The sequence below is a fragment of the Camelus ferus genome, chromosome 8 (genome assembly GCF_009834535.1).
Source record: "Camelus ferus isolate YT-003-E chromosome 8, BCGSAC_Cfer_1.0, whole genome shotgun sequence".
Taxonomy (NCBI): Eukaryota; Metazoa; Chordata; class Mammalia; order Artiodactyla; family Camelidae; genus Camelus; species Camelus ferus.
Genome location: NC_045703.1, coordinates 18,709,937 through 18,726,667, shown reverse-complemented (window position 1 = coordinate 18,726,667; position 16,731 = coordinate 18,709,937). Strand labels below are relative to the sequence as shown.

General features: G+C 36.6%; 1 protein-coding gene across 1 annotated transcript in view; it reads right to left on the bottom strand.

Moving 5' to 3' along the window:
* The window catches only part of BCKDHB (branched chain keto acid dehydrogenase E1 subunit beta), a 195,691-nt gene that overhangs the window by 55,117 nt on the left and 123,843 nt on the right, over positions 1-16,731 (bottom strand). Inside the window, exon 9 of the mRNA XM_032484509.1 lies at positions 1,864-1,950. Coding sequence (XP_032340400.1) covers positions 1,864-1,950 — 87 coding nt within the window. The remainder of the gene's footprint in view (positions 1-1,863; positions 1,951-16,731) is intronic.

Sequence of the window (16,731 nt, the reverse complement as noted above, 5' to 3'; positions counted from 1 at the left end):
GATAATCTTTTTTACAACTTCGACCACCAATTATTGTCATAATTGGATCTGATTTTGATAAAGTGTTTACGATCTTGTTGGTGTTAGCTTTATATAGTGACTATATTTAACCCAGAAAATGATGTTCCTCAAACTGGAATTTGCAAATGTATTCTTGGAGCCCGAGAGACAATTTTCCTTGAACACAAGTCCACATATTATTCAAGACCAACAGGCACTAGATTAGATAATCTTTCTAATTCCTTTCCAGTCTGAAAAATGTTATATTCTATTGCCGCTTATAATAATTTATGGAATTCAAATTTAGAAAGCACACTTAGAGAAAGAGGACTTTACAGAGGAGTCATAATTTCTGATTCTATATTCTGCTTATTTTCCTTTTACATTTAAATGCAAATGAAATGTTTGAGATAACAATAAGATGACATTCAATGGGCAAAATGAAACAAGGCTGTCAGATAAAGGTTCTATTAGCAACAGCCACTTCCTCTCATTTCAAAAGGTTTAGTGGACTACATAGTAACTAGGAATCAGAAAATCCTAGTTTGTTTTTCTAGTTTGCCTCTGACTTGAAATAGCGTCTGGGTGTTAGAGTGATTCATTCTTGCAAGCCACATTTTTTTTTATTTATAAAGTTAGTACAAGTTAGTACATTATGCTACGTAATAAATAAAATGCACAGTAAATACTCATGACAGGTAATCATGATATATAATGATAAGCAATACGTTTCAAATTTTAGCCTATATAATAGGAAAACAAATCTACAAAACTCAAATATTTGCTTTTCTTAATTTTGTTGGTGACAATAGATATGTAAAAGTAACAAAATAATTTTGTTTTTTATTATAATTGTGAATTATTTTGATCTAGCTTTTAAAATATTTATGTTTAAATTTGATTCACCTAATTTTAAAATATTTATAATGTTGCCAATTCATACTTAAAGATATTTCATTGTTAGAAATCATCGATGTAACTCAGTACTCATATATCATAATTTTATATCAAGTTTTTAAACCATATACTCTTACAGGAATTTTCAACATATATGTATCTTAAAAATAGAATCATTTTACCACCAGTAAAAAGAAGCAAAATGTTTGTGAACCACAGACATACTCTGAATTTAAAATGCATATAATTTTTCATTTAAAATAGTTATTTAATTTTTAATTTACACAATTAGGAAAATTAAAAGTCATTTAAATCATCTTATTCACATCTGTGAAATACATGTGACTGAAAGTTTTAAGTCAAATCTTCCATAAAGAGTTTTGCAAATTTTTTTCCTGATATGCAGCATCATAACAAAATATTTTTAAAAGAAATGGTTTTTAAACCATTTCTAAAGTATTGCCAATAGCATAATATGTGACTGATCCAATTAATAAATTAACTTATTGATTGTGAAATTATTTACTGAATTTAAATTATTGACTTTTGACAGATTCATTTTTTTTTGTAAGGTGAGGGCTGGTAAAATCTAAGATCAATTTTATAAATCAACATATATCACAACGAGCTTTACCAAAAGTTTTATCAAAAAAGAACGATCACATTTAAATTTAAAGTTTTTCTTTTCCTGTTATCCCAGCAAACATAACTGACATGAGTTTATTAAGATTATTTTAAACTTTCTTCTCCCTATAAAGAAATTTTCAACTTTTATTATTTCAAGATTTCTTTTCTAGAAGATGTAATTAGACCATCATCTAAAGGACAGTGAAATTGTAGTCAAATGGCAAATTGTTCATTTCTAAATAGTGCATACTTTTATGTACTGTGATAAGTAATTTCTTTCTTGGAATAGACAGATGCAATTGCACAAACATTCACATCGGTACCAAAACGTTACTCTACCTGAACCGTGGAGCTGATCTCTGAAGCAAAGCCGCCAGTCAAGGGAGCTTCATGACTGACTAGCAGTCGCCCTGTTTTGACCACAGACTGAAAAAGAAAAGGAAAACTTGATGTTGAGGAGAGTACACATTTTCAAATATATGATGATATTTTTGATTAAGTCATAAAAAGAAATTACTTAAATCTAGTAAATAATGAAAAATTAGCAGTTCAATTTTATGCCAACTAAGTTACATCTCCCTTTCAACTAGAGAGTCATTTCATTTTTGCACAATTGAAAAAGTTTTCAGTCATTTATAATCCCAGGGCAAAGGAAAAGTGAGATTTGTAATTCTACATATCATTAAAAATGCATTCCATTATAATAAATTTTTGTGTTATAAACTGAATTATTGTTATCTCACATTTTTGTATCAATGTCATTTTCTTCTTTGTGTTACTTTAAGAATGAAAGTGCCTTTTTGTTCATTTGGGGGTATATTTGCATACAAATAAACAGTCGTAGGAAATACTGTTTTGTGGACAAGAAAAACACAAGAACAGCATGTAAAAGCTGTAGCAAAGGAAAAGCTGAAGCCACACAAAATATTCACGGAAACCGAGCAGGAAGAAATCACCGGGAAAGTCAAAGGGTTACAACTCCCTTCGTTCACGTGCCCTGAGATCGGGGTAACGACCACAACTCTGTTTTAAAGTACAAAATGTCACAGACAAAAAGAATGTCTTCTCAGCACTGGCTCCGTGTGGCTAACTCCACTGTGCACGCCATATTCTATACAATAATAAATCTAAAAGTCTTAGCTATGATATCATAGCAGGATGCCAGGGAAGTAGAAAGTAAAAAAAAAAAAAAAAAAAAAAAAACTAAAACCCACAGCAAGTTAGTGCTTAAAATATGTTGATCAATTACCCTATTATGAAGAAGAAATGGTCATTTCTCCTCCATATTTCTAATAATTGGCATCACCTTCTTTAAATTCTACAATACTATATTATGAACATGAAATAAAAATCTTCCAAACAAGAAAATTTACAGGCAGACCTCACTTTATCGCCCTTCGCTTTACTGTGTTTTGCGCATATATCGCAGTTTTTACAAACTGAACCGTGCGTTGTCAAATGGTTAGCATTTTTTTTAACAATGAAGTATTTTTTAATTAAGGCATTGCATTTTTTAGACATAACGTTATTACACGCTCAATAGACTACAGTACAGTATAAGCATAGCTTTTATTATGCACCAGGAAGCCAAAAAATTCGTGTGACTCGCTTTTTGGCAATATTCACTTTATTTCGGTGGTCTGTAACCAAACCCATGGTATCTTCAAGGTATGCCTGTATATAAATTAAAAGATTTCCTTCATTCGAGGCAATTAGAGTTTACAATTTCAAAACATGCAGCAGTTTCAGCCAGCAGATGTTAAACTCCAAGATATGGCCAGTAGCCATGACAAAAATAAGTTACTGTATCTACTAAGTAAATAGGGCCTGAGGAACATAAAATTTTATGAGCATCTTAATGAATACCATCCCCACCCCCAATGAAACATTAACCTTGCAATAGGTTGGTATTTGAATTTTATGACTATGATTATTTATGCCACTTGTGAAAGTCACAAATTAAATTTCAGTGTACCGGGTTAGAAATGTAAAGAAACAAAAATATTTCACAATCATAAAAAAAATGTATTCTCAAAGTATTCCCTAAAAAGATGTCCTGACTTTAAGGATGAATGATTTAAAAAGAAAAAAAAAAAAAGATTTGACAAGCAAACCTTTCTTATAGCTCTGAAACCCAGAACTCTGCCAACATTAGAGTGTCTAAGAATGATGTAACCAAAATCCATCCCAGCTAGACAGTGCATCCCAGCTACAGGGCTGAAATGAGAAACGTCTATAAAAATGCTGTTGTTACCTTAAAACCCCACACAACAGAACTGGTATTTTTTTACCTGAGTTGAGGCTATCCAAGATCAAATGACAACTTTTAGGATGGCCCCAGAAGGATAATAAGCAACCAGAGCAACAGTCCTGGGCTTCCTCTAGCCTGCAGAGACTAGTGGGGAAACTAAGCACAGATGTACCCAGGACAAAAGCTTCCAACCCTTACAGTTCATGCAACATGATGTATAAGCATGGATGATGCAGGAGACAAACTAAACACACCAGGATACATCGATACAGCAGAGTATTATGCAGCCATGAAAAAGACCGAAGACACGGAACAATGCCCATGTCAAATTAGCTGGTAAAATAAGCAAGTTGAAAAATAGTATCATCTCATTTTTGTGAAAAACAACCAACCACCACAGTAGTGGGGACAACAATAAACAAAGCCATATGTATTGAGCTAATATATGTGAATAGTCTGGAAGAATTCCTTCCAAGCTATCAAAACGTGCTTCTCCTGGAAAATGACGGTGAAGGAATTGTGAGAAAAGAACTTTTTTTTTTTACTTTATGTGCAAACTATTTTTATATTATTGAAAATATCCTCAATAAGTCTGAAATAGATAAAAATAAAGGGAAAGCCCTTGAATTAATGTGGAAGGTAACAGATATATGTTATGTCACAGTCATAATCTCAAAAAACATAATTTTTTTTATGGCATCTTTGGACTCACTTCAGGTACAAGGGAACCCTGAGGTCCCAAACCCCAGCAGCAAGTAGGCACAGTGAAAACACAAGCAATCAGCCTTCCCATGGCAGTCTCTATGTGATCTGCTGCCTGTCAGGACCACGTTCAGCTCATGTCCTGACCTTCAAGTTGTTGAATCCCAGACAAAATGGGAAGTAAGCTATTGGTATCAGAGAAGATGAAGTTTTTCAACACCTCTGCAAGTGTGCTGCATAAACATGCGAGTTCTTGGATCAGGAGTTATGCTGACAGCTCTGGAAGTAATTCCAGAAATTTCTAAAACACCAAGAGCTGGAGGATAGACACAAAATGAAAATACCACCGTGAGTCTGGAAATTGTCATAGCAAACAAACCTGTGAGAAAGAGGATGCAGTGACAAGAGAAGAGACAGAATAATCACAAATGACTGATTGTCACAGGAGTTGCTGTGTTTTAGGCTCTGAGCTGAGCATTTGCCATTGGTTATTTCATTCAATTCTGAAAGCACCTGAGTTTCATTTTTCCTTCTTAAGATCATCTAATACCTGAAAAGTATTAAAATGTATCAAATAAAACCACATCAAAAGTCTGAAACATGCCAAAATACAGACATAACACTGATATTTTCAAAGAATTAGCACATATCATTTAAGATTGAGTCTATAGAGTCCCATGATTTTGTAAGGTAGACTATAAATTCAACTCACTGTGTGCTTTTTATCATTCACAGTTTTAATTTACTAAAATCTCTGACAATGGCTTCTTTTCTGTTTTGGAAATTATCAGCACTCTGTTAATATTATGATTATGAGATCGTCACAAATATACAAAGTGGAAGAAAGTGTTATTTTTTCCATTCTCTGTGATTCAATCAGACAGTCTGATTAAACTACGTGTTTGTCAACTTTAACAGGCATTTAATTTTCATGCATTCAATGACAATGATATCCAACTGCAGAGACATTTTCTAGCCAAATTTAGTATTTTGATCTACTTAGATAATAAAAATTAATATAGTGCCTTTCAACAGAGATAGTCATTAACCTTTTCAAAATAAATAACTATAGACAGAAATACTAATAATACTTTAAAATTCATTTTCTTCAGGAAAAAAAAGTGATGTTCCAAGATTCAAGTTTTCTTCGGAGATAAAAATGTATTTCAGCACTTGAAAAAAATTTTAAAGGGTTTAAACAACTTTTCAATATGAAAGCTAAACCCATCCCAGCCAGGAAAGTTCACGTAAGGCTGGATTTTCCAGTATCTGCTTCTTCAACTTCTTGCCACTAAGACCTGCTCCAGGATGCTGGCACCAGTCAGAGCACCAGAGGGAGCACCACTGACTTGGAGCAGCTAATGGCACCAGGGAAGGCTCAGCCAGTTTAAGACCAGGAAGGTGAGTAACGTCTCTGTGTTCCCTACCACAGAACAGAAAGGCTTTGTTCCCTACAAGGGCTCGAGAAATTTGTCAAGAAAACTTAAAAACCAATTCTGAAAGGGTAGGAGTGAAATAGCCTATGGCTGCCAAGTCGATGAGCCCTTGTCTGCCCTGGATTTCTCCTAGTGATTGTCACTACTTCTGTCGTCCCCTCCCTCCAGGGCATCAGCAGCACCCTATCCAAGAGAAGCCATCAAAATCTTAACACTGAACACACAATGACCTTGCCAACGACCCACAGATCATGACACTCCTGTTCCGATGGAAACTTTAAGATACCTTGTTCTGGGTTTGGCCACTCCATGACTTTTCCTCACTGTTCATCTTCTGCCCAGATGTCAGTACCCACTGCCACAACTTCAAGTTATCTATGCGGGATACTAGCCCAGCGTTCAGAAGATGGTAGACACTCAAGAAAAGTTAACTAGAGAAAAATTTCTTAAAGGAATTTACCTATATTAAGCATGTCCTTCTTTAATTTATTGACGCTATTGCTTTCTTAGTAAAATCCATTTTTAAAACAGCGCGAAAGGATACTTCAGCACATCCCAGAACAACGTAAACAGGAAATAACAGATTCCAAATGGAGGCTGCTATAATGCAGCTTTAACAATAAGATATCTGTGGTAACAGCGGAGTTGCTAAGTTAAACTTCGCTAAAATGATTGCACAGATTTTGGCTGCCCAAACATTAGACATATGTTTTAGTGAATGTAGCCTTCAAAGATTTTAACACAATCCAACCAGGAAAACTGTTAAGCCGTCATTCCAGGAGAAAATGATACAGAAAGGCAGACCATTAAGCTTGCATATGCCTGGAAGTTCAACACTGACATTCAGAAAGCAAAAGTGTATTTTTTTATTTCTCACTCAAAACCTACAGCAAGACTTTCTTCCTCCAGAGCAATGCAGTCTGACCAACACCAAGTTCAGCAGCCTATTCTGACGGCTCAAAAGGCAAAGTAAGAAAGTAACACTCTGAATAGGCAACTTAGAGAATTTTTCACATTTTCTACCTGAATATGAAGCCAATGAAAAGCAAAAGAAACATCAAAGCTGGCCTTCACCACTTCCTTTTGAAATCAGATGTGCTTATAAATACATAGGAGCAGAAGGAACAGTAAAGTCGCACACCTTTGCTTTATCCATCAAAAGCACGTTAATAATAATTATAGAATCTAGAAGCATTAAGGATATGCTTTTAATTAGCTTCAAATATCACTGGAAGTAAATTAAAATTTTTGAAATGTTTTCTTGTTTAGTAGCCAAACACATTTGACACGTTAGCCAGGAAAACCTCACAATTAATCACAGGCTAACAAATGCATTAATATCTGCCTGGTAACTATTATTAATCAGCACAATTTGCGCACACAATCGGACCACTGGCTCATGTTCCACTGGAGAAACACCAAGGCCAGAAAACAAAGAAGAGTCGTGAATTCCAGAGAAAGTTCGGAAAAGTCCATTTTGGCAAAGACGTCAGTGATGGTGTTACAAAGTTTGGTATCGTAGGAAATTGGTATAAACTGAGAAAAACTAAATCCGCAGAGCTTCATCGCCCACGTGGAAAAAGTAGGTAAGGGAGCAAGTAGAGCATAAAGAGAACTGAATAAAGTCAACAGAAGAAGAATGAGCACATCAGGCTGACAAAGGCAGGGGGCGTTAGGGAAAATCTCAGACATCCTCACTGGTTCACTCTTGACTGAATTATTTGGATAATCAGAGCCGACATGCTGAAGAGCCTAGGAAAACCCGCTTTGACAAAGATTAAATGTGGACATCTTTCTGAAAGCTACTTCAAAGCGTGTCAGATAACCGTGTTAATCAACCTTTCCTTTCCAGCTCGCTTCCTCGTAGTCCCTCCGGGCTCCAGTTATGTCTGGCTCCTCGCTTCTCAGAGACCGTGATCCACGCTTTCTTGCCTCCATCTTCCTTCCCTGAATTCTGGAGGCAAGATGTCTCAGCCTCTCTCAAGACCGATCTCACGCAACCCCTCCCTCCCTGGTCCCCCCAACTAGTGAGGCTTTCCCTTCTTTTAAACCTGACGTTACTCTCTTCCTTCCTTTTCTTATCAGAGACATTGGCAATCATTTCCACTGAGGTCCTGACAATGCAAGGATATTCTGAGACCTAAAACCCGGGTTCAGGGGCAAGCATCACGCACTAGGTCGAGGCAGCACTCACTGCGGACGTGTAGCTACCTCTCAGGAACTAGCAGTTTACCTTGTAGGAAGGAGAGCCCTGTGTCCCTCTGTCTTATCACCCTTTCCAATCACACTCCAAATCACAAGCCCAAAGCGGGGGACTCTGCTGTTTGGAGTTGTGTCTACCACAGAACATAGCACATGACAAATAAGCATTAAATTGAGTACATTCTGCTCATTTTATTACTTGGGGACAGATGCATATATTATTCAAATAAAAACAGTTTGAAAAAGTACCTGAGCATCTTTTTGTTTCTTTGTTTTGGGGAGCATTCTTTTCTATGGAGGATGTGTGTGTGTATCTCTGTACCATCTCCTCCAGCCGACTCCAAATCATTCAAGAGCACAAAATTCAGAAAGTATGAAGTATTCTATACCTAACCACAATACCTAAGATATAGTTGTAAATTTGTGGATGCTCAATAAATGTACTTAATATTGATTTTATTGAAAAGCATATAGATGTAGTGGTTTAAATAAAGCACTAACAAGTTTCTGATTTTCTGATGCTTGGATGCTATTAGGAGAGACTAATGCTATAAAAGGCGTTGAAAGGAAAGTTCTAAAAACTAAGCTGTAATCATCATTCTCGTTCTGACAGAGGCCACCCTGGGCCAAGTCTTCCTATCTATTTTTCCCACGCTAGACTGGTTTTGGTATAAGGGTGAGCAGTACTAAACGTGTTTCTGTCATGTACATCTTTTGTAAATGCATGGCTGGAACAAACACACAGAACATTTCCTTTCCTTGGTACTGAACATAAATTTCCTTTGCTAGTGACAAGAACTCTAGTCACCATGATGATAAAGGTACTGGACTGGTAGACATTAATTAGATATATAGTAAAACATGAGTAAGTATGTAAATAAAGGTCTTAAAAGTTCATTTTTTCATTTTCCCCATTAGCTTAAACATCATGCAAAGCATAAGCACCTACAGGTGTCAACATAATTTCTGTGTGTGCCAAAGCAAATTCACAAAGACTGAGGTGGCCATTTATGAAGTTTTTTTCTAATCTTCATTTTTGTCACCACCCTATCATTTTTCAGCAGGATTTAAAGTATTTCCATAAACTTAAACCCAATCTTCAATGCTTATCCATTTCTTTTTATGAAAAGGAGAAATTATAACATGTCATTCAGATATTAATATTGTTGACTTCGACATTGTAGAATTTTGGAAAACTGTTAACAAGGATCAAAACGCCAAGCTGTACTTTTGAAACACAATCAAGGTGTTGTAGCTCTTAATGTCTTCTATTTTTAGAGCCATCCTGACCTCTTCCAGGATTCTTCTTTGAAGTCTGCAACAGCAGGCAACATTCAGAAGTATCACGTAACTAAAACTTTACTGTTAAGAATGCTTATATTCTTGTAATAAATGAAAACATGGTAGTACTAGTAGTATGCACACTACTTGGCAGATCTAGAACCTGACCCAGCGGTAAAGACCATTGGCTGGGCCACTTCACTACACTTATTATTCATTAATTTAGGCACTTTACCTTCACTCAAGTAATATTATTTTGTTACCATGACAGTATATACATATTGCGTGTTGGGGGTAGGGGTTGATAATTCACCGATGACTCACATACATAGATTAACATCTAGGTTATGATGATGGGCTGAATGAAAATTCCAAACACATAATATCGTCAAAGGTCATCCATGTTATAACATGTATTAAAATTTCCATCCTTTAGGCTGAACACTACCCTCATTGTATTTATAAACCACATTTTGTGTATCCATTCAGCTCTCTGAGTCTTGGATTCCTTTGTCTTTTGGCTGTTGTGAACAACGCTGCTATGAACATGGGTGCACAAAGATCTATTTGAGTCTCTCAATTTCTTTTAGGTATATACACCCAGACATGGAATTGCTGATCATTTGGCAATACCATGCTTAATCTCTTGAGGAATGGCCATACTGGTTTCCATAGCAGTTGTACCTTCTCATATTCCTGCCACCAATACACAGGGGCTCAAATTCTTATACATCCTCACCAACACTTGTTATTCTCTGGGGCTTTTTGATAGTAGCCATCCTAATGGATGTCGGGTATTATCTCACTGTGGGTTTGATCTTCATTACCCTAATGATTAGTGATGTTTAATCACTAATCACTTTTTAATTCTTTTTCTTTTTGATTTTTTAATCAGGCTTTTTGATTTTTATTGTTGATACAGATAGTGTTTTTAAAGTGCTCAAGGCAGGCATCAGATTTCTTAAATTGATCCCTCTGGGGGGCTGGAAATAACATTTTTTCAGTGTATGATATACCACATGAAAAAAATATATAATCAAACTCAATTGTTCACCATGTCTTCTTTTCTGAAAAAGCTTTACATTTGGTTCCCCCACTATCCTCCATTTTGAAACAAACACAAGGATGTTTTTTTCCCTAAGATTACTAATGTCACACAGATAGATCCTTTGCCTAACTGGTTATCTAAGACAGCATTCCTCTTTTTAAAAATCTTCAACGGTAAGTCAGCCACTAAGAATCACAAAGATAACCTGTAAATAGTTAATGGTACCCGTAATCTGAAGAACAGTGGAGTCTAGTTACATACTACAGAAACTCTGAGCCTCATCTCTTTGCTCATACTCTGCCAGTAATTCAAATATAGAATAATACCAACTAAGACAGTTTGAAACATTGGTATAAACCAGAAGATCACTGTCATCATCTCATTTGAGTATTACATGCAATTTCCCAATTAACTTTCAATGCTGTATAAATTCCAAGGGTCACTGGTTCATGTCAGAAAAATTTATTGAGCCACTCACATATGCCAATACTGGGGAAACACAGATGAGTTAACCCAGGTCCCTGAAGGGCTATAATAGGGCTTGCCACAATGAACTAGGGCAAAGCATATTCAAGAAAGAAAAATTAATTTAAAGACTGTTAAGGTAGAATATCAAAATTAAAAATCAAGTTATATTTGGTAAAAAGGAATTTTTTTTCAAATTTTAAATTTCAACCCCTAAGGTCTTTTTAAAAATAACATGGGAAAAAAAATGAATTTTTCTCCTTAAACAAACAATTACTAATATTCTTTTCTTTTTCATTCCTAAGTCTCCATTTGGCAAATTTTTCTCAAGTGTTGACAACAGAGGGAAATACTACGTCTGGCCATCATAAGAGTCTTACGGGTAGAAACTGACATCATCGCCTATGCTCCTAGCATACCGTGAACAAAACAGTGACCCTGACCAAAACCAAGACTGTCAGCCAGTACATTTTACACTGCTGTTTTAAGCATGTGTCGAGGGTACAATTTTCCCTGAAGCCAGCTGGTTGTCGACCAAGGTAATACTTCTCTAAGGAATGATCAAAAGTATAAACACTGCTACACTTCTGCATCACCATGGATAAATGCTTTTATTTTCTAGAACCTGGCTCAATTCTGTTGGAGTAAATGGATTTTTAGTTCATTACGAAACAAAATTCATGTGTAGTTCATAATACATGGGCAAAGCTTAAAATCTTTTGGGTCTTTTTTTAGTGACTCAAAAAAGTGGTATGGTAAAATTCATAGGATGCATCAGCAAAAGTTACACATATATTTTTGAGCATATATAACTAAGATGGTGCAGAGGGAAATAAAGTACATAAATGTCATACTTTCATTAAAACCAAGATGACGGGAAGAAATTGTTTATTTGACAGGTGGATTCAGGAAAAGAATTCCTTTAGTAGAAATAGTAATATTTGTCTACAAAACATTCACTGGTTTTTTGACAGAGTAGGTGGGGGGTGGAGAGGCACAGAAATCTCAATGTCAAGAATTACAGTGTCAAACTTCATTTGTTAGTGGAATATTAATGAGAAGTTAAGATGCAGTAATAATAGTTGTTCAGAGATACAATTCAATATTTAAAAATTAATTTATAGCTAGACTTAAGCCCTAGTTCTTTTTAGGGAAAAAAAACTCTGAAATTTTCTTTCCTTGTAAACTGTAAAACTATTAATAATTCACTCTAGTTTGATTTACTATTCTCTATTCTGCAAGTTTTTTATTGATAAGAACTAAGAAAATAAAGTAAGCTGTGCATGGCCATTATACCACACACACACACACACAAAAATGAGACATATCTATAATAACTTAGGCTGTAAATGATAAAGGCAATTTTTTGAAGAGTTATCGAAGAAGATTTGGTACTTGTTGACTTAACTTTATTTTAAGCTGGTCATTTTGCTATATCCGCCAACATCGCTAATCATCAGGGAAATGCAAATCAAAACCACAGTGAGCTATCACCTCACACCTGTCAGAATGACTGTTATCAAAAAGACAAGAAATAACAAGTGTTAGCAAGGATGTGGAGGAAAGGGAACCTCTCTTGCACTGTTGGTGGGAATGTAAATTGGTACAGCCACTACGGAAAACAGTATGGAGGTTCCTCAAAAAATTCAAAATGGAAATACCATATGATCCAGTAATTTCACTTCTGGATATTTTTCTAAAGAAAACAAAAATATTAATTCAAAAAGAAATATGCAACCCTATGTCTGTTGCAGCATTAATTACAATAGCCAAGATATAGAAGCAACTCAAGTGTTCATCAACAGATAAATGGATAAAGAAGATGTGATATATATACATATATAAATATATATAGTATGTATGTGTGTATGCATATGTGTGTATGTATACATGTATACACACACACAATGAAATATTACCCAGCCATAAAAAAGAATGAGATCTTGCCACTTGTGACAACACGGATGCACCTAGAGGTTTTACGCTAAGTGAAATACAAAGACCATACAATTTCACTCATATGTGGAATCTAAAAAAAAAAACCAAATGAACAAACATAACAACAGAAATACTCATATATAGAGAAAAAACAGGTGGCTGCCAGAGAAGAGTGAGAAGGGGACAGAAGTGGAGAAATAGGTGAGGGAGACTGAGAGGTACAAACTTCCAGTTACAAAATAAGTGAGTCATGAGGATGAAATGCACAGCATGGGGAATACAGTCAATAATACTGCAATAACTTTGTATGGTGACAGATGGTCACCAGATTTATCATGGTGGTCATTTTACAATGTAAAGAAATATCAAATCACTATGTTGTGCACCTGGAACTAATATAGTGTTGTAGGTCAATTGTACTTCAATAAAAATAAACAAATAGATGAACAAAATTTAAAATAAATCTTTAAAAAATTGGAAACAACTCAAATGTCCATCAACAGGTGAATAAATAAGCAAATCATGGTCTATCTGTATAATGGAATACTATTCAGCAGTAACAAGGAATGAAGTGTTGATACATGCAATAAAATGGATGAATATCTAAATAATTATACTGAGTTTAAGAAACCAGACCCCCCCCAAAAAAGAGTACATGCTGCATGATTCCATTTACACAAAATTCTAGAAATGCAAACTAAGCTATAGTGACAGAAACAGGTTGCCTGGAGATCAGGGAGTGAAAGGGTGGGATGAGGGCCATGCTCACTGTCCCAAATGCGGTGATGGTTTCACGGCTGCCTACGTGTTAAAATTTATCAGATTGCACACTCTTAACACATGCTGTTTATCGTATGCTGATTATCCTTCAGTACAGCTGTGAGAAAAAAAGAAAACCAAAATATGAAATGAAATGAAATTTTAAAATAATATAAATAATAAAATCTTATGTATCATATGTATGTATTGGGTCAAAAAAGGTCAAAAAAATTTAAGAAACACTGTTTTAGAACCAGAGCTTCACACTAAAGACTCAAATAGCACATTTGGCTTCATAGTTAATTCCTTTTAAAAGAGAAAAGCACTTTAGAAATATTTTATTTAAAAGCTTTCTACAGCTACCCTTGCGCGCTGCCTAAAACCAAGAGCTTCAGTAATTTTGTGTCATCTGCCAAACTTCTTCCGGCCCTTAGTTGGGGGGCCCCTAGTTCAAAGCAGCAGAGGAGCAGGTGGAGGGCTGGCAGCATAGGGGGCGCTCTTCCCTGTAAGCTGAGCTCCTGTCTCCAACCATCAGGGCTGGAAATTGGAGAAAGGACGTCTCCCCACGAACAGACAGCAAAATCAAAGTGAACACTCACACTCTGCTCCCTGGCAAAGGAGTCTCGACAAGATGATATCATTCTATTGAAAGATGAGTAAAGGAAGCAAAACATAGAGGAAATCATAGACCCTACAGAAAAAAAAATTGCTGAAAATTACCCTAATCATTCAAAGGAAAAGCATGCCTCTGAAAATGAGTTACTGGGGATCCAGAATAAAGTGCTTTCAAGAGAATACAAGCTCTAACCTCGGAGAGACCAGAATAAAAATCCTGTGCAGACCGAAAGGCTGGGTGAAAAAGGATACAGATGAAACCCGAACGTCTCACGTGGGAACTGAAATCACACTAGTAAAACTAAGACCTACAGTGGTGGTAGATCTGGGTACCTAGGTAGCTTCCCCTGCTGCCCTCTGCTAACCTGGTACAATGCTCTCCATTCAGCGGACTTCAAAACTGTACACGGAATGAATGAATATGGATATGCTGGTCCCCAAGGCAAGTATCAGAAAAATACAGAGTCAAGAGCCAAGCAGACAGGATGTCAAGGTGAGTAAGAAGGGGTGTCTATCTCTCCCTTACTGGCCGCAACACAGCAGCAGGGACTTCCCCGGGTTCCTTCTATCCCCTCAGGTACCTGAGGACCATGGCCAAAGAAGCCAACACAGCCCTTCCTCCTCTCCTCCCTCCTCTGCCCTCTTCCCAACCCCCCAGCCCCAGGGCCTGCTACTGCCCAAACTCAGGTTGGAGCCAAGAGTAAGCAAGGAGTGGGAGGACGGAAGGGAGGATCCTCTTCCCAGGCTGACAGCAACTTAGAGGATAAAGCACAAAAATGAGAGACTGCCTATAAGCAGCTTTCCTTTGGCAAAGGATGCAAAACAAATGTCTCAGCATCCGGGGAAGTGATGCAAATAACGGAGTCAAAAACAAACGGTGGGTCATGTGGACAACCAGAAAACACCGTCTCTGACTTAGGTGGTCAAACTCCTTTTTTTTTTTTTTTTAAAACAAAAATACTGTGAAAGCCAAGCAAAATATGTCTCCAAACCAGATTTCACCCAAGGGTTTGCAACCTCTCTTTTATGGAAACATCCTTCTGGGGAACGACACTTCTTTTCAAATGTCAAGATGCTATGTTATCTGTACCCACAAAATTATACACTGAATGAGGCAGCCTTCCATTCTGGCCTTCCCAAACACTTTGCGAACACTGACCCATGAAACACCCATTTTGTGGAACGTGACACTTAGCAGGGCAGATCCAGCATTTCAGACGAAAGACACTTGAGTCATTTCTTCATCACGTGATTAGAAAACCCAGAAAAACAGTCAGCTATCCAAGAGGATGTGTAAGCTTAAGCTTTCAGTAGTCCTGCTGTACATCCCAAAATGACATCATAAGTGGACAACTAAGGCATTTGAAATGTTAAACGTGCAGGAAAAAAGTACCCAGAAGCTCTGGAGCTCTTACCCACAACGCACTAGGGAGCCCCGCACTCTTCCTGAAGCATTTATAGCACCCTTCCAGGCCTTACCAGGACACCTCCCATGTGTTTATGCGCTAGTGAAAGAGGAAAATCAGTGTGCCAACTAATTTTAGTCCTTCAGAGGAGAAATGCTGCACCGGGAATATCTGCCACAGATGAAATGCATTTTTGTTGATTAAGAGAAGTATTAATAATTCTACGAATAATATAATGTTCTAGAAAATTCTCTTACATAAAAGGAATTCTTTTTTATCACCCCCACCCACTCCCAGTTTTTGAAAATGTAAATTGCTAACCTTGGCCATCAGTTTTGGGAGCTGGGCCAGGCCAACAGCAGTGAGAGGGATGCCCAGAGCTGGTGTGTCTGTCTTAGCCACAGGGAGGAAGTACAGATGCCAGGGCCAATGTGTTAAAGTTGAGGGAGAAAACGAAGGCACCACCATTAAAATAATCAGGTTTATGTTGGGACCCACACAGAAACAGGACTTGAAAATCCAAAGATCAAAATGATGAGGATAAGACTCAGTTCTCTTCACAGAGCCATGATCTGGTCTTAGGATCACTATTTTTTATCACTTCACCGTCCCCGCGGCCATCCTCCTGGAGATTACGAACCCTCTACCTGGCACATCTTAACTAGCCACAAAACCATCGCTCAGATTGCATTTCGGCCTTTACTAATCATAAATTCACTTCTTAGGTACATAAATTAATGTTTTTGAGTCTGTTATACACAACTCCTCTAGTTCTGATGGTGATGAATGTTATGATTATTTCCAAAAAGTTAAGGGAAACATACTATGGTTTTGTTATTCTCGTGACTATCCACAGTCCTGAAGAACTTAAAAGAAATCACTTACAAATTTCTGTCCTAAAGAAAAAAAATCATTTCTCACATCTATGCCAGAAAAAAATGTATGACCTACAAAATATGTGTGCCTATGTTTATATATGCATACTTTTTTTCACACTTTTTTATCTACACGATTTGAAGTGCATGTATTTTAAACCTCAGCCTTTAATGAAACCAGGAAACCTCTAGGAAGGTGGAATGTTAACGTAACCTTCTGCTCCCTGGT